The 17,322-nt window shown below is 51.4% G+C and overlaps 1 protein-coding gene across 2 annotated transcripts in view; it reads left to right on the forward strand.

The window, feature by feature from the left end:
- ANXA11 (annexin A11) overlaps positions 1-17,322 on the forward strand; it is a 47,452-nt gene that overhangs the window by 26,698 nt on the left and 3,432 nt on the right. For both annotated transcript variants that reach the window (XM_084796249.1, XM_084796250.1), the window contains exons 2-11: positions 2,414-2,475; positions 3,823-3,935; positions 7,167-7,544; positions 8,549-8,636; positions 8,840-8,934; positions 9,406-9,519; positions 11,451-11,541; positions 11,917-11,996; positions 12,127-12,183; positions 13,480-13,573. In XM_084796249.1, coding sequence (XP_084652375.1) covers positions 2,421-2,475; positions 3,823-3,935; positions 7,167-7,544; positions 8,549-8,636; positions 8,840-8,934; positions 9,406-9,519; positions 11,451-11,541; positions 11,917-11,996; positions 12,127-12,183; positions 13,480-13,573 — 1,165 coding nt within the window. In that variant the 5' untranslated portion in view covers positions 2,414-2,420. The remainder of the gene's footprint in view (positions 1-2,413; positions 2,476-3,822; positions 3,936-7,166; positions 7,545-8,548; positions 8,637-8,839; positions 8,935-9,405; positions 9,520-11,450; positions 11,542-11,916; positions 11,997-12,126; positions 12,184-13,479; positions 13,574-17,322) is intronic.

A 17,322-nucleotide genomic window follows, 5' to 3' on the forward strand; every position in this document is an offset into this window, starting at 1 on the left:
CACATGGTGGCTCATGACCATCCATAATGTGATGTGATGCTCTGTTCTGCAGATAAAGCACTCATATACAATAAATAAATAAATAAATAAATAAATAAATAAGTAAGTGGTGGTGGTCTGTGCATGGGTGCAAAAAAAGATTTATTTTTGTTTGTGTTGTGTGTGCATGCATGCGCGTGTGTGTGTGTGTCACGAAGGCCAACAGGTGTCTGGATCACCCTGGAGCTGGAGTTACAGGCAGGTGTGAGTGGCCTGACATACATGTTAGGACCCAAACATGTATAGGGGTTCAGAAAAGACGCTGTGTAAAAGGCGAGGGTCTGTGGGCGACCAGATCCAGCTCCCTCCAAGGCCTTACTTCCTATTGTATTGCCAACTGTCCTCTCTGAACTCAGAGACCAAAGCAAGTGGGCTGGAAGCCAGGTCCACTTTGTGGGGGCCAGTGATACCTTAAGGTCATTGTGCAGCTTCCTTGGGACAGCATTCTTCAAGGTAGACACGATGGCCAATGAGGACATTTTAGATAGGTCATATCTAGACAGTAGTTATTAAAGTGGGAACCCCAGAGCCAATACCACCACCCGGAACTTGTTCAGAATAGAAACTGATGGTGGAGCCCTTGATGCAGAGGTGACTTTCATTCACATTGTATTAAGGTGTGTCCCTGGGTATTCCATTGTTAATTGCTGAGCTGAATGCTAACAGAGTCTGGTATTGTCATTCTTGTTTAAGACTGCTGCTGTCTTAGTGTGGTGTAAATTGTTCTCCACTCTCTCTGGTTGGTTAATAAAGATCTAAACAGCTTATAGCTGGGAGGAGAGTTAGGGCAGGACTTGGAATCCCAGGAGGAGGGTCCCAGGTGGAGCAAAGAAGAGAAAATCACCATGAGGACACGCTTTGAGCAGGAGCTGAAAGGCAGGTAAAGGGGCATGTGGCGGGAAGTAGGCCCAGGCCAGCATAGTAAGGTTGGACTAGCTGAGACTATGCCCAGCTGTAGTGCTTAAGGCTTTAATAAATGTTAACAGGACTCCATTTCAGTATTTGGGAGCTAGGACGAGCGTGTAGAAAGCCCCTACAATTATTTTTACAGGGGTCTGGAGAGATGGCTCAGCAGTTAAGAGCACTGTCTGCTCTTCAAGAGGTCCTGAGAGTTAAATTCTCAGCAGCCACATGGTGGTTCACAACCGTCTATAATGTGATCTGATGCCCTCTTGTGGCCTGCAGGTATACATGCAGCTAGGCATAGACAGACATTGATGTTGGCATAAATAATGCCCATGTATGAAACAGAGTGACTATATAAGAGCCTGAGGGCATGACTGTTGAGGCCGTGCATCTGCTCGCCTGCCTTGGCCTGGACCTTTGTACTTAGTGCAGCAGCAGCTGTTATGTGGCAAGAACAGGCAGGTGGCAGGGCAGTGGCTGATCTTTGTTCCTCTTGGGTATTTTAATTGACATGGGACATTGCTGAAGACCTGTGTACAGAGGACTGTGAGGGCAGGTGCCCCATCTGCTTCCCTAGGCTCTTTCTCTCCCTTGTTAACTCTTACTTTCAGGCATTGGCACCTGCCCTGATTCAGGGCTTCGTAGCCGACGGGCCCTTCTGAGGGTCTCTCTTGTTCCTAAGAATGATGACTCTCACAGTGACCATGTTATATTTTGTGTTAGAGAGTGGAATGCCCAGGAGAGACATGGATCAGCCATCTAAAGACTGTGTGGCGGGGCTGGAGAGATGGCTCAGTGGTTAAGAGCACAGTCTGCTCTTCCAGAGGTCATGAGTTCAATTCCCAGCAACCACATGGTGGCTCACAACCATCTATAATGTGATCTGATGTCCCCCTCTGCCTGCAGATGTACATGCAAGCAGAGCACTATATACATAATAAATAAATAAATCTTTAAAGACTGTGCGGCAACCAGTCTGTACTTGCAGCTTGGGTGTGACCCATGGGGGAGTCGGGGAGTGGGGTGAGCTTGAGGGTTATAGAGGGGGATACAGGGAAACAGGGTCCTCCCCTGTCATGGGAAGGATAGTGATAAGGACAAGGAGGATGAGACAAGAAGTCACTGAGTCTTGGCCAATGCTCTATCTAGAATGATGCCAGGGAGCAGGTCAGACCCCAAACACTTTACACCCTCGTGGGTGGAGACAGAAACCAGGCCTGCGGGAGAAGCTGCCAAGGAAATGGCGGCTGCCTTGTGGTGTTGCACCCTCCTGTAGCTTTGGGGTGGACCTGACCTACCCGGAGGCCCAGCAGGGAGGTGTGGACTGATGTGCACTGGGCCCGGTGAGCTAATCTGTCCCGTAGGGGCCTGGTGGTGTGTGTGTTCTGTTCTCAAGAAGCAGATTCCCAGCAGGCCTGGTGGGAAGCACCCTCACCACAACCTGAATGCACTTTCCCTTCTTTTCCAGCCCGACGATGAGCTACCCAGGCTACCCGCCACCTGCTGGTGGCTACCCTCCAGCCGCACCAGGTAAGAGCACCCGGGTGGACCCTTTGTATGCGAAGATGGAGTCTGGATCTCCTACACCTTCGAGGGCTCACCCATTGGGACGGGGGCTGGAGAGGCCTGGATTTGGTTGGCTTTAGGAGGGCCTTATTAGCCCACAGGTGGCCAAAGGTCTGGTAGGCTCTGAGCCTCTTTCTCCTTCGCAAAATACCTTCAAGGTTCTTTATGTCCACTGGCTGTCCCCAGAGGATGAGGCAGGCAGTGACAGCTTGTGGGAGTGTCTTCCGGAGTGTTGCTGCTAGCACAGCCACCCTGTTTCAAAGGTATGATTTTGGATATTGCAGCATCAGGGTCGCTCCCACTGAGGCCAATTGCAAGGGTGGCTGTCCTTCCTGTATCTTCCAGGATCCCTTGTTGATAGGGTGAGACCACCTAACTGGGGCATTGGCATGGCTTATCTTCCTTCTGAGGACGCGCCTGCCTGCCCTGCCCCGAAATGTTTCCTGAAAACACTTGGTTTCCACAGTAGCAGTGAGGGAAACGTAAGGGCTTCTGGGTAAGAAGGAGACAAGGGCCGTGTAAGGCTAGTTACCATGAGGAAATCCAGCAGAAATAAGCAAACTGAAGCAAGAGATTGTCTCAGCCGCTGTCACAGGGCACAGTCAGCCAAGCTGGACCTTTTCTCTGACTTGGCAGCAGTGACCTCAGCCCCCATCTCCAGCAGAAACTCTGTCATCCTTGACACCATGCCCAGGTATTGGCAAAGCCCAGGAGCTGCAGAGCAGACTCAGGCCGCCCTGGGTGAGAATGCATCTGGCAAGCGCTGGCCACTTTGTTGGCTCAGCCCCTCAGGTGTCCACTCCTCAGCCCTTGCCTCAGCAGCTTGAGGTCACACGTGTCTTCGTTGCAAACATGAGTGAGAGTGGTTGAGAGCCTTGCCCCAGGAGGCACAGCCAGCCTGTGCTGGTCTCCCAGCGAGCTCTCCCTGCTACTGTCCTTTATGGTGTCTGTTTCTCCTGACATGGCCCTGTATGCCTCTATCTGAGAATCCTTAGTCTCTGCGGAGCTCACTGCTGTCACATGCTCAGCACAGAGCCCAAGGGTGTATTTGTTCTCTCACCCCATGATGCTGGGTTTGAGGGGACAAAGCATGCCTGGATCCCCCATGAAGGCTGAACCTGCCTTCTTCCCCAGAATAAGGGAAAGCCTCCTTCCTCCACTTATCCGACACTCTTGTTCCATTGTTTCTGGGTCTTTATAACAGTGGCTTGGGACTCTGCTTGGCTACCACAGCAGCTCCCTCTGCAGCTGTCTTTTCTGACCTGTCACTGGGCCAGGGATACAGAGCTGATGGCTTGCTATTGCTTTCAGGTGGCAGTCCCTGGGGAGGTGCTGGCTACCCCCCTCCCAGCATGCCCCCTATTGGGCTGGATAACGTGGCCAACTATGCAGGGCAGTTCAACCAGGACTACCTCTCCGGCATGGTGAGTCAGGCCTTCCCAAGGCGCCCCTGGGCTAGGGGCTACAGGGCTATAGGGATCAAGACCCGAGAGCTCCAGGAGACCTTGTGGCTGTTTCTGTGAGCGCAGAGGACTGAACAGCAACCTAGAGAGTTGTCTACCACCCACCCTTCTCTGGGCCTCGTTTTCCTAACTATATGAGGGAAAGAGAGTCTTGGAGCTGATGCCTCTTAGGTCCTTGTGGCCCTGGGAGGTCTGGTAAGGCAGGTGCCTGCAGGGAAGTTTATTGAGAATTTCTCAGGAGCTGAGCACAAAGCCTGGAGGGAAGTGAAGGGTGTGTGTGGTGGAGAGGTATGGGGTGGGGAACACATACAGTGTTGTTCCGGTAGGTTCTTGGCCATGTAGCAAGCAGGTAAAGGTGTACTCGTTGTTATTTGTTGTTTTTAAGAGTGTGTCTTATAATCTGAAAACAAACATGTGGGAATACTGCAACTAGTAGACACCCACATTTATGCCAGGCCCAGTCCTAGGTGCTGGGAATATATAAATGTAGCAAACAAAATCTCTGGGCTGGGGAGATAGGTAGCCCAGGGGGTAAAGTGCTTACTATACCAGCATTAGGCCCAGAGTTCAATTCCCAGGATCCCTGTGAAAGAAGCCAGGTGTTGTCCTTGTAATCCTAGTGCTAGGGAGGTGAAGACAGGCAGATCCATTGGGTTCGCCGACCAGCGTGTCTAGCCTGTGTGGTGATCCCAGGGCCAGAGATAGATGATGTTTCAAACAAGATAGACAGCATGTGACCTTGTGCACCTGCACACATACAAATCTCAGTTCAGGCACACTTAGCATCTGTGGAGAGGAGACAGAAAGTAGCTTAAGTTACCAGATGGTGTTGTTGAAAAGTGGCAGGCGGTTCTGGGCATTGTGGCATACGCTTAGTGTTTGGTAAGTGAATTCACAAGGACTGAAAATTCCAGTCCAGCCTTTGGAGCACAGAGAGACCCTGTCAAAACAAAAGAATCAAGGGGAGGGCAGAGGGTGGATGCGAGAGGGGGAGGAGAGAAAGATAGGAAAATAGATGCTAGGCCCTGGTGGCATAGGCCTGTGATCTTAGTTTCTTGGAAAGCTGTTGCTGTTAGTTTAAAAGTATGGACTAATAAATATTACTATTGGGCTATAGTTATTACGGTGGTATTTTATTTTTCTTTCTTTTAAGAGTTATTTATTTATTATTTATACAGTGTTCTGCCGGCATGCACACCTGCACACCAGAGGAGGGTATCAGATCATATTATAGATGGTTATGAGCCCACCATGTGGTTGCTGGGAATTGAACTCAGGACCTTTGGAAGAGCAGATTGTGCTCTTAACCTCTGAGCCACCTCTCCAGCTCAGGGTGATATTTTCTAACCCTCTATCAATCAATAAAAGACACAGACACCTGTTGTATTTAGAATAGCCTTGATTCACCTGGGGCAGGGCCGATACTAATCCCTAAGTCACCTTCCATATCTCTCAGCCCATGCTGTCTGCTTCTAATAATTCCCACTGAGCTACCTCCCGCCCATAGCCCGTAAATACCTGCTAATGTTGTCCATGTCCACCCACCCCAGTTGGGCCATGTGCTTTCTCCATCTTACCCATGTCGGTGGTCCCGCTTTCCTCTCTCAAGATTCCCCCCTGTTCTGCAAAGCCTTTTGCGGTGCCTACTTTGCTCTGGCGGCTGCCCAGGCTTTCATTATTAGTCAAATGGGGAGGCAAGGCCTGACAATCTGCAGTGAGAAGAATCACTGGGGGTGCGGGTGGGGGTGGGGGTGGGGGGTTGGGCGGGGAAGCAATAACAAATACAGAGCACCAGACCATACTCCAACAGGAAGCTGAAGCAGGAGAATCCCAAGGTCATGGTTCTTTTGAGCAACTTAGTGAGACATTGTCTCAAAATAAGAACTAGGAAAAAAAAAGTAATAGTGTGAGGGTCAGGAAGGGGGCGTGGGGCAGAAGGAGGGTGAGTGGTGACAGAGCCCAGGCAGAATTTCAGGAATCAGACTCAAGGTGCAGTTATTGTGCAATGTATAATAAGCCTTGATACTATTGAAGGGCCAATCAGACCATCCTATGCTAGCCTCAAGTACCAATAGCATTCAGTCAGGTTTGTGTCGCTATAAGGAAACGTGTGGGTGTGGGTGTGGGGGGGGGGGGACAAGGTCAACAGTCACCACCCAGCCTCAGATCCATTTTGAGACTTCACTAGTGTGCTAGGAGTCCCTAGTAGATCAACACTGTGTGCAGTGGATCAGGAGCTTTTGAGAAGCCTCCAAAAGGCTTAGCTCCCCCAAAATAAGAAGCAGAAAGAAAGCCGGGTGTGGTGGCTCACACCTTTAATCCCAGCACTTGAGAGGCGGAGGCAGGGGGATCTCTGGTCTACAAAGTGAGTCTAGGACAGTCAGGGCTACACAAAGAAACCCCGTCTCAAAAAAAATTTTTTTTAAATTAAAAACAAACAAAAACAAGAAAAGGAGGAGGAGGAAGAAGAAGAAGAAGAAGAAGAAGAAGAAGAAGAAGAAGAAGAAGAAGAAGAAGAAGAAAAGGGACCTTAAAAAGTGGGGGAGGGGAACCTTGAACAAACATCTGACATGGTAGATAAATGTGTTGTTCAATTTTCTAGGGACAGCCAGTCTTTAAGGTGCCCATAGGTCTGATGAACTTGGGGGAGTAAGGGGTAGATAGGGTAAGTGATGAAGATAGTGGGACCCATTTCTCAGTGGGCATAAGAGGCTGAGGTGAGGATTCAGGCTTTACTTCTAGGCAGGTGCAAACTCTCCCAAGCTTCATCTACTTCAGCTGATGTGACAGAGTCACCCCATGCCTGCAGAAGCAGCCTCTGTACCTTCTGAGACTTTGAGTGGTTAGCTGTACCAAATGGGTCTTGGTTGGAAGAGGCAGCCTCTTCTTCCATGCTTCCTGCAGAAGGGATGCAGGAGCTGGTTTGCATACAGAGCCTGTGTCAGCTGCCCTACTTACTGAGCGAGTGTACCCGTCATCCATGGCAGGGTTGTGTTTTTCCCATGGGCCTGGGGTTTGAGCCTAGCATAGTGGTGCCTGCATCTGTTTGCTAGGTGTACATAGTACTGAAAGTGGGGGATTTTGGTAGGAGGCTCCTTACCAACAGCCATTGCAGTAAGGGGAGGGTGGATGGGCAGGGTGCTGGTCTTTCTGGGCCCATGAGTCTCACGCTCTGTTTTGTGTACTTGGCAGGCAGCCAACATGTCTGGGACATTTGGAGGAGCCAACATGCCAAACCTGTATCCTGGGGCTCCTGGGGGTGGCTATCCTCCAGTACCCCCTGGTGGCTTTGGACAGCCCCCTCCTGCCCAGCAGCCTGTCCCTCCTTATGGCATGTATCCTCCACCAGGGGGAAACCCGCCTCCTGGGATGCCCTCATATCCAGCATACCCAGGGGCAGGCCAGCCCATGCCACCCCCTGGGCAGCAGCCCCCAGGGGCCTATCCAGGACAGTCTCCAATGACCTATCCTGGGCAGTCACCAATGCCACCCCCTGGGCAGCAGCCAGTGCCAAGTTACCCAGGATACTCAGGATCCAGTACTGTCACCCCTGCTGTGCCTCCATCTCAGGTGAGTGCCAGTCCAAGCTAAGTTTAGAGACTGATCCCTGGCCCATCCCATAAGGCCTTGGGGGCTTGAAGGAACAGGGGAAGGCTCATGCCTCCAGCTGCAACATATTGTAGTAGCAAAATAGTTCTGATTTCTCTTGCATCCCTCTCCCCACCCCAGGGCATATTCCTTAGGTCTTGAAGCACATCACGAGAGATTTCTCCCAAGGCCTCCAGTCTCCTGGCCTTGTGCCCAATGGGGGCCCCTTATATGCCCCTCCTTGACAAATGGGAAAAATTCTCAGAATCCTCTCTGGGTAGAGAAGATCTGGCAGTTTGTCCAGGGTTTGTCTTGGTTCATTCTGGAGATCAGTTCATGTTTGCAATGCCTAGAACTCATTGTCATGGTTACATGGCCAACCCAGCCAAGCACAGGGCTGGTGGTATGTGCTGGCTGACTATTTTTAGACAGAGGGGCCATTGCCTCTCCTTGCTCCTATTCCCACCTCCGCACATTCTTCCTCCGCTATCTCTTCTCAGAGCCAAAACTCCGTACTGCCCTGATAACCGGCAGATGCTAGCACTTACTAGGTCACTTACTAGGCTACAGTCAGCATGTCTGTAAATACCGGAGAGGAGCACACCTTAAAAGGAGAAAGGTTGACTGGGCTCAGGGTTTCCATCATGGCTGTTTGGCCTTGTCACTGGGGTCCTGTGGTGGGGTCAGAACATCGTGACAGGTGACGGGGAGCCCTTGGTGAACCAGAGCTGTCTACCATATAGCAGACAGGAAGCAAACAATGGGCGAGGCATAGGCCCCAATAGCCCCTTCAAGGGCCTGCTCCACCCACGCCACCCCAAGATGTAAGAACTCTTCTACCGCCTCCTACCCCGAAATAACTCCTTCTCTAAGAGCCAAGGTACTTAGAGGAGCCTGAAGTCAAAAGCACTGGACCTAAGTAGCCCCAAGGCTCACGTGTTGGTAGTGGGGTGCATCATCTTACCTGTGGCTATTTGTCTGAGTAGTTTGGAAACCGAGGAACCATCATGGATGCTTCTGGATTTGACCCCTTGCGAGATGCTGAGGTCCTGCGGAAAGCCATGAAGGGCTTTGGTAAGAGACCAGACTAACTCCCACCTGTGTCCCTAGTTCCTTGGGCAGTTCACTGTGTAGGAGGGGAGGCAAGCCTGGCCTCAGGGAGATGGAAGAGGAGCTGTCTAGATGCCCAGGAGAATGAATGGGAGATGCTGGGAGAGTCAGTGGCCAACAGAGCATCGTCATAGCCTGTATCATGCTTACTCCATCCTCGTTCCCAGGAACGGACGAGCAGGCCATCATCGACTGCCTAGGGAGCCGTTCCAACAAGCAGCGACAGCAGATTCTCCTGTCCTTCAAGACCGCCTATGGCAAGGTGAGGTGCAGAGGGGGGCGTGCAGGGAGACCAGTGTGGCCTGGTTCTCCCAAGCCAAGCTCTAGGCCCTACAACAGCGTAGCCACAGGCCCACACCGCTTTTCCGGAAGCTGGGGCCTCATGAGACAGGATCTCCAGGATGGACAGTGAGCTTAGTTAAGGTTGCTTCAGGTTCTAGCCTTGGCTCTGCCAAGAAGAGCCTGGAGATAACGCCAGTTCTCCCCTCCCTGACCTCACTTTCCCTCGTCTGCTTTCAGGGCATCCAGGCTTAGTTGATGTAAGCGGTTTTGGTGGAAAAGGCTTAAGGGGATTGTGTTTTGAGTTTCCGGTCTGGAGTCTTAGGTACTGAACGATAGTGCTCTCACTCAGGCTTCTCCCCATGTCTGCTCCCTTGCCTGTAGTGCTCCCTTGCCTGCAGTGCTCTTCATCTGTGTTTTTTCAAACCGAGCTTTTGTTTGCTTGCCCACTCAGGATTTGATCAAAGACCTGAAATCAGAACTGTCGGGAAACTTTGAGAAGACTATCCTGGCCCTGATGAAGACCCCGGTCCTGTTTGATGTCTATGAGATAAAGGAGGCCATCAAGGTGTGTCCTTGTGCCTGTGTGAGCCTGCCTTCACATGTGTGCATAGCCACAGCCCAGACGGAAGGGGACCGGGTGATGTGTTACCCACTTACCAGTTGCTGCCTAGCCTGACTTCCGGCCATTCCTGGCTATAGCCAGCCCGGCTGGTAGTTTTTCCACAAGTAACAACATATCATTCCTCACAGGGAGTGTGTCTGTGCCTCCATCTCAGGAAATGGGCCTGCTGGGGTTGTGAAGGACACTGGTGACAATGAGAAGGGGCCCCAGTCTGTTGTAGGTCCTTCTCATGCAGTAGGACTGTTCTTAGCAAATATCAGCAACGTGTGTGAGGAGCCCACGGAGCAGAGGAAGAGACCCTGTTGCGGGTGGGGAGGGGTAGAGCTGGAACTAAGACTCGGAAAGACGGAGAAGTCTTAACCGTTCCTGAGCCCCCACCTCACTGTCCTATCAGCTGTGTCTGTCCTGTGCTGTGTCTAGAGATGTCTGTCCCCACGTCTGTGTTCATCCCAGACATCCAGCTCTGAGGGAACCCAAATTCAGCACAGGGCCGACCTTGTGGCTTAGCTTGGCCTCTCTGTTTTCCTAGGTCTTGTTGATTTTGACCAGGTCCTGTCCGCTCGTCAGCCCTGTGGCTGAGTGTGTTTTGTGTGTAGAGGGTCCCAGAAAGAGCTACTCACTCAGGGGCATGCCTGGCACAGATTCTGCCTCTATTAGAGGCTGAGTGAGGGCTTTGTGCGTGGTCCAGAAGGGAGAGGAGACTGGCTGAAACCAACTACCTGTTGTAGTCTAGAGGGTGCCAACAGGGGACAGGATGGCAATGGCCTGGGCCCAGGAGTAGTCAGTACTCACCTGAGCAGCTTTTTGGTTTTTTTTTTTTTTAAAGATTATTTGTTTGTTTGTTTATTATGTATACAGTGCTCTGGCTGCATGTACACCTGCAGGCCAGAAGAGGGCATCAGACCACATTATAGATGGTTGTGAGCCACCATGTGGTTCCTGGGAACTGAACTCAGGACCTTTGGATGAACAGTCAGTGCCCTTAACCTCTGAGCCATCTCTCCAGCCCCACCTCCAGCAGCTTTATAAGAAGTTGGTAGAATGCTAGAGTATCACAGGCAAGGGGCTGTCTGTACTGACTAGCTGTTATGTACCTGAATCCATGAGTGGAGACAGTGGGTGTTCTTTTAGGACGCGCAGGGAGTTTTGGGTAAGATGCTAACATGTAAGTTCCAGTAAGTTGCTGATAGCATGTGGGCAGTGGTCACCCTAAAAACCACCTGTCAGCTAAATGTTCTGCGCAAGCTAGCCCATTTAGTCCCCTTAAGGACTCCTTAAGAGGTAGATGTACATATATTCGCACTATAGATAAGAAACTTGGCACAAAAAGTTAAGCGCCTTGCCTGAGGTCACACAGTGAGCTGCAGAGCCAAGATTCAGACTGACGTAAAAGCCAGGCCTCTGACCCCGTTTTCTGCCTTCTTGCTATCCTGGGCGCAGCCGTTCCTTTCATCCCTTCTGACTTCTTTCCCTAGATGACTGCAGACAGGTCCCTCAGGACTCTAGCCTTTTCACGCCCATCATCTTGCTTTTGGGTTCCCCCATCCCCCACCTGTTGTCTCACTTGGACAGAGAAGATTTTGATCTGCACCTCAGCCTGACCCAGCAGGGTGTGACGTCGGACAGGCACTGCACACTCTGCCCTCTCGTTCAGTTTCCTGTCCACGAGGATGACGCCTCGTGTGATGCTCACTCATTACCCTTGTCCTTATCTCATTGGGGCTGGGAGAGGAGCCAGCTTCTCGGGCATGAATGGGGGCGGTATCTGTGGCAGGGGCCTCTGTTGCTGGGTGGTACCTGCTATCCTTCCTGGGTGTCAATGAGGGCCCGGTCACCAGCATGAGACCTGTTCTGTTCTTTCTCTGCATTCCTAGGGGGCTGGTACTGATGAGGCCTGCCTAATTGAGATCCTCGCTTCCCGAAGTAACGAGCACATCCGGGAGCTAAGCCGAGCCTACAAAACAGGTCTGAAGCTCCCTGTGTACCGGCCACACCCTCTTCCAGGGCCCTTTTAGTCCTTGGCCTCCTTGTCCCCTATTTCCTGTCCCTAGCCTCCTTATCCCCTGTTTCCTGTCACTCCCAACTCCCTGGGCTTTGACCCAAGGCCCCACCCAGCCTGCTGTTTACACACAGGGCAGGTGCCTGTAGTTGGAAGGGGCTGAGAAAATCTTGAGTGGGGTTTTGGCCACCCTGGAGTCACAAGTTTATATGAGCCTGGAAGGTTAGATGGGCTTCTGTCACCTCCGGCCTGAGATGCCTGCACCCTTGTCTGCATTGCCCCCTGCTATGTCCTTTAGAGGTAGCATGCCTATAGGGTAGACCCTGGTGTCTCTCTTTCAGAGTTCAAAAATACTCTGGAGGAGGCCATTCGAAGTGACACATCCGGACACTTCCAGCGGCTCCTCATCTCCCTCTCTCAGGTACCGCCTCAGGATATTCGAGAGGGACTTGGAGGGAGGGGGGGGGCACCAAAGCACTGGCAAATGAGTGGAGAGGGAGGGGTGTGGTCTTCCAAAGACTGGCTTGGCCGAACAGCCTCCTTTCTTTCAGGGAAACCGTGATGAGAGCACAAACGTGGACATGTCCCTTGTCCAGAGAGATGTCCAGGTGAGTATGGTGGCTGGAGAGGTGACACTGTGGGCTTGCTGAACCAGAGCTGGGTCATGCTTCCTGCTTTGTGGCTAAGTGCTTGGGAATGGAAAGAGCAAAGGTCAGTGGTGGGTTCCGAGAGCTGCGAATTCCAGAGGTGCTCGGGGGCTTGACATATCCAGCTTCTGAGTCTGTGGGCCTAGAAATGAGCCCTATATCCTTAAAACCCTGCCTTTGTCACTTTATGAGTTGCAGACAAAACAGGGAAAGTCAGGCATCCGAACGCCTAGCTATATAATTTTGCATTGCCTGCTGCCCAGTTCAGACTGTCTTTCCTTCTGAGTGGGATGGCCGGACCTCCCCAACCCTTCCAGAAAACCTCTGCTCTGCTTCCTCCCTTCCTGACCTGCTCAGCATCACCTTGTCCTGAGGGATCTCAAATGGAGAGTGTCCTGGGGTATCAGTGCCCTTTGCTTCCACAAATGTCTGAGGCCTGGAAAGCATCTTGGAGGTCTGGGGCAAGGTTGCAGATTGGCAAATGTTTGGGGCTCAACCCCTCATAGGCTTTAGCAAGCTGTTGATGTCGCTGAGCTAACATAGTGGTGTATGTAGAAAAGCATAGAAAAGGACCAATGAAGGCCCACGTTTAGTTCTTTTTTTTTTTTTTTAAAGATTTATTATTTCATGTGTACGAGTGTTTTGCCTGCACACATGTCTGTGAACCATGTGTATGTGTGGTGCCTCTGGGGGTCAGAAGAGGGCACTGGATTCACTGCCGAGTCAGGGTCATCTCTTCATCCCCGTAACTAGCTCTCACGTGCAAGATTCATCACGACACGCGTGGTTTTTATACAGAGGGAAGCTGCTTTCCATGATTAAGAGACTTCACACAGGAACCTGGCAGTTGGCTTCTCCTGAGGCCTGGACCTGTGGCCCTCTGTCCTGCTATTGGAAAGTGCCGTCCCTGAGGATTTGGCTAGGATCCCTCTTAGCTTTCCGACTCACCTTTTTCCTTCAGTTAAGTTATCCAGGTGGCCCCGTGAGCTTCAGGGTCATGACCTCAAGTCAGAGCCCTGCCTGGCATCCCCCTGCAAAGCCTCGCTCCTCTGAGATGCTGGGCTCTACATGGACAGATGAGGGGCCTGGGTCTGCAGTGAGCACAGCCTACCGAGTTCAGCAAACTTGCACTCCCATTGCCAGGGCCCTGCCCTTCCCCTCTGGGCTGTACAGAGCTGGGTGCTGCCTAGGTTATCTGAGCCCGGACCTAGATGATGCTGACGCTTGCCATACACGTTCGTCTTCCTCCCCATCCAGGAGCTGTACGCAGCTGGGGAGAACCGGCTAGGGACAGATGAGTCCAAGTTCAACGCCATTCTGTGCTCCCGGAGCCGGGCCCACCTGGTGGCAGGTAAGACAGTTCGAGCTCAGTTAGATGAGGGCAGACAGGCAGAATATTTGCCTCATGTCTTCTGCATAAACCTTCACTTCCCCAAGAGCCCCCCTGGTGGTGTCTTAAAAGACACTATGGAAAGTTTACAGTAGTTTCCTACAAACTTTGCCTCTAGGCCAAAGGAAAAGGTAAGGAGGTGGATTCACCAAGCGCCGAAATGAGGGATGTCCGAGTGGAGAAAGCAGTGGTTCAGCAGGCAAAACCACAGTTGTTCTCTGACCTCCACCAACATGGCGTGTGCCTTTCCCCCAAATAACAACAAATAGGAACAAAAAGAGAAAGAAAACGCTTTGTTTCCAGCCACGCTGGATAACATTTGCTTCGCTTATTGGATACATAAAAGTGGGTGTCCGTCCATCAGATGGTGGAGATGGGCAGTCTGTTTTCATGGGTTTGGCTTCATGTTAGGAGACAAATATTCAGTATAACCTGGAGCTGGTGGGAAATGTGTACAGGAAAAAAGGGGGGGGGCAGAAATGGGTAGAAGGGAGTAGAGTTGGGGGGAGGGGCTGGGGCAGTCCTCTCTGGTGTAAGACTGTATGATTGAAAGCCCTGAAGAGGAGACACGGGTGCAAAAGCCCTCCTGGGCTTCCAGCACAGCCCAGGCATAGCCAAGGGGATATGTGTATCTGGAGCAGACAGAGTGACAGTAGCAGGAAGTGATGGACAGCTCTGCTGACAGTGCCGGGAGTTAGGTGATCGTCCCGAGAGGCCAGAAGCCACAGGAAGGCCCTCAGTGGAGGATAGTGCCTTCCCTCAGCTTGCAGAGCAGCATGCCTCCCTTTCCTAGGTGACCTGGGTCTTGGGTCTGATGCAAGGGGAATGAAGGATCCACCGTTGAGCAGGAAAGCAGGTAGAAAGCCGTACAGTGACCTAGGGGCAGTTGGTGGTAGCCTGGATGGGGAGTTGGGGTAGAAAAAAAATCAGAGTCCAGCCTGCTTGCTGGTAAGCTAGACGTGGTGTGTCAGAAGAGAGGAGGGCGGAGGGATTCTATCAGCTGGGGGAGTGGCCCTCGACTGAGATTAGGAGCTATGGATGGACTAGACATTAGGAGCAGAGGACTTCAGAAAGATAGTGTGCTGACAAGCTGGGGTGGCAGGAGAGGTCATGGGCAAGTGTCTGAGGCCTTGGGACTGTGAGAAATCTCGGGAGGGGACCAGAGAGATAGCAGCAGCAGTTTGAAGATGGGTCCCTCTGCACCATCGTAGGAATGCACGGAGCAGTCAGTTAGATGGGAAGGCCTGGAGAAAAGGCAGGCAGGTGAGGGAATCACAGCAGAGGACAGGACAGCTGGGAAAGGAGCCGCAGGGTAGGAGTGAGGTGAGGCTCCTAGCGGTACCCAGGCACACAGCAGAGGCAGCATCTCCTCAGTCTCAGGATTGGCATGAGGCCATTGGGTAAGTTGGCCTACACAGCTATGAACCTGGCTGAGTTTGGGCTTGAGCCCTGTCCCCGGGGCATGCTTTTTAACCTCTTGACTGCCGTGATGGAGTGTGGATGAACATGCACTCATTGGCATGTACTCATTGTCTTTTTTATTGTTTTAAGAATTTCATATGTGCATATAATGCGTTTTCATAAAGCTGAGTCCACTTAGCATTACCCATTAGTGTAGTGCCAGGTACTGACACACGAGCAGCTTCTCGGGGGACCACATTCTGATAGAAAACCACCGACCCTCTAGCATGCAGCCCCTGCTAATAGCTGGGGTGAGCTCCAGGAGCCCCTCCCTGCCCTGTCTGCCTGTGTTGGCTGTTTTGGCTTGATCTTGTACAGGTCTTGTGTATGCAGGCACAGCCCCCTGTGAGTTCACCTGTGCACTAGCCCTGTCGTGCCTGGAAAACACTCAATCCACCACCTCCCGCTCTTTTTGTTTGTTTGTTTGTTTTTTGAACCACCTCTCGCTCTTTTTTTTTTTTTTTTAAGATTTATTTATTTTATTTATTGCATATGAGTGCTTTCTCTGCAGAAGAGGGCATCAGATCACATTACAGATGGTTGTGAGCCATGGTTGTGAGCCACCATGTGGTTGCTGGGAATTGAACTCAGGACCTCTGGAAAGAGCAGGCGGCGCTCTTAACCACTGAGCCATCTCTCCAGCCCTCCACCTCTGGCTCTTAATAGCCTTTCCGCCTTCTCTCCTGGACTAGTCCCGGAGTCGGGGAGGAAGGGTGTGGTACAGAGTCCCCTTACGGGCTGAGCTGGCCACGGGCTCATTCATAGCATGTTGACTTCCTGTGGCATGTCATATCTTCATTTCTTCTAATGAGTGTAGAGCACGTGGGCCACTGTCAGGTTTCAAAGCATTATGACCTGGGAGAAAATGCAGAAAATTTCAGCCAATATCACATAAGTGGAAATCACAGCTCTAAGATGTATCAGACACTGATTTGGAAATGGCTGATAAAAACCCGAGCCTGGGATAGAGACGGGGAAATTGATGCTGATGTGAGCACTGGGCTCTGGCATTGCTCCTTCTCATAGGGGCCAACAGCTTGTTCTGTGGCACTCAGCAGCTCCCGAGTTTATAGTGAAAGGTTTTCAGCACAACAGAAGAGTGTGTGGCATGTGCCTGAGCCTCACGGGGTTCACAGTGGGATAGAGCAAGGTGAGCCTGGTGCACGAAACCCCCGTCTCAACCTCCTCCCCTCAAAAAAGATGGGTGTGCAGATAGACTGCCTTGAAAGGGATCACTGACTGCAGGCCATGAGGCAGCACACTAGACTTACTGTGGACTGTGTGGCTTCCTGTGGTTTCCTATGGGCCGTGCAGGAGCAGGCAGGCTGTCCAGGCAGGGCACAGTGAAACAGAAGTGAGGCTCTTCATAGCCGTGTCTCCTCTCATAGCTGTCTTGACAGTGCTGTGGGCTGAGCGTAAGCAACAGGAGTGTGTTTTCTTAGAGTTTTAGACATTAATAAGCTTGCCAGGATTGGTTTCTTCTGAGGCCTCTCTTTTTTTGTTTTTTGTTGTTGGGTTTTTTGTTTTGTTTTATTTTTCGAGACAGGGTTTCTCTGTGTAGCCTTTGCTGTCCTGGAGTCACTTTGTAGACCAAGCTGGCCTTGAACTCACAGTGATCCACCTGCCTCTACCTCCCAAGTGCTGGGATTAAAAGCATGCACCACCATGCCTGGCCTATGGCCTCTCTTTCTGTGGATGAACCTCCTTGTTCCTGTGTCCTCGTGTGGTCTCTTCCTACATAGATGTTCCTCAGTTTATGATGAGATGGTATCTAACAGACCCATTTGAAAATGTTGTAAGTCAGAAATAATACACTTAAAACTAGCTACATGAGAGATTGAGACAGGGGCATTCCTTGAAGCCAAAGGGTTGCATGATATGACTCCATCGCGCACGCACACACGCGCACACACACACAGCATTCATTGTACCTAACATAGTGAAAATCATAGTTCAGCCCAGCATGACTTAAATGAGACTCAAACCACACGGACATACAGTGGAGCCTTGTTGGCTATGAAGTGCTGAGGACTTCGTGGGACTTGGAGAGCACTGTGGTTATAAAAAAAAAAAAGTAAAAGACAAAAACGCCCTAAGCCAGCCCCTTGCAAGCCAAGATTTGTCAATCCACACAATTGTGTCCTGACCTCCTGTGGAAATGCCACCAGTTAGCCTGGCTCAGGGACCACCACCGTGGCATTATTTTAATACCATGAGGTGCAGAGGGTCAGGACTATGACATGGAAAGT

This window comes from Acomys minous (genome assembly GCF_964271855.1).
Source record: "Acomys minous genome assembly, chromosome: 9".
NCBI classification, from domain to species: domain Eukaryota; kingdom Metazoa; phylum Chordata; class Mammalia; order Rodentia; family Muridae; genus Acomys; species Acomys minous.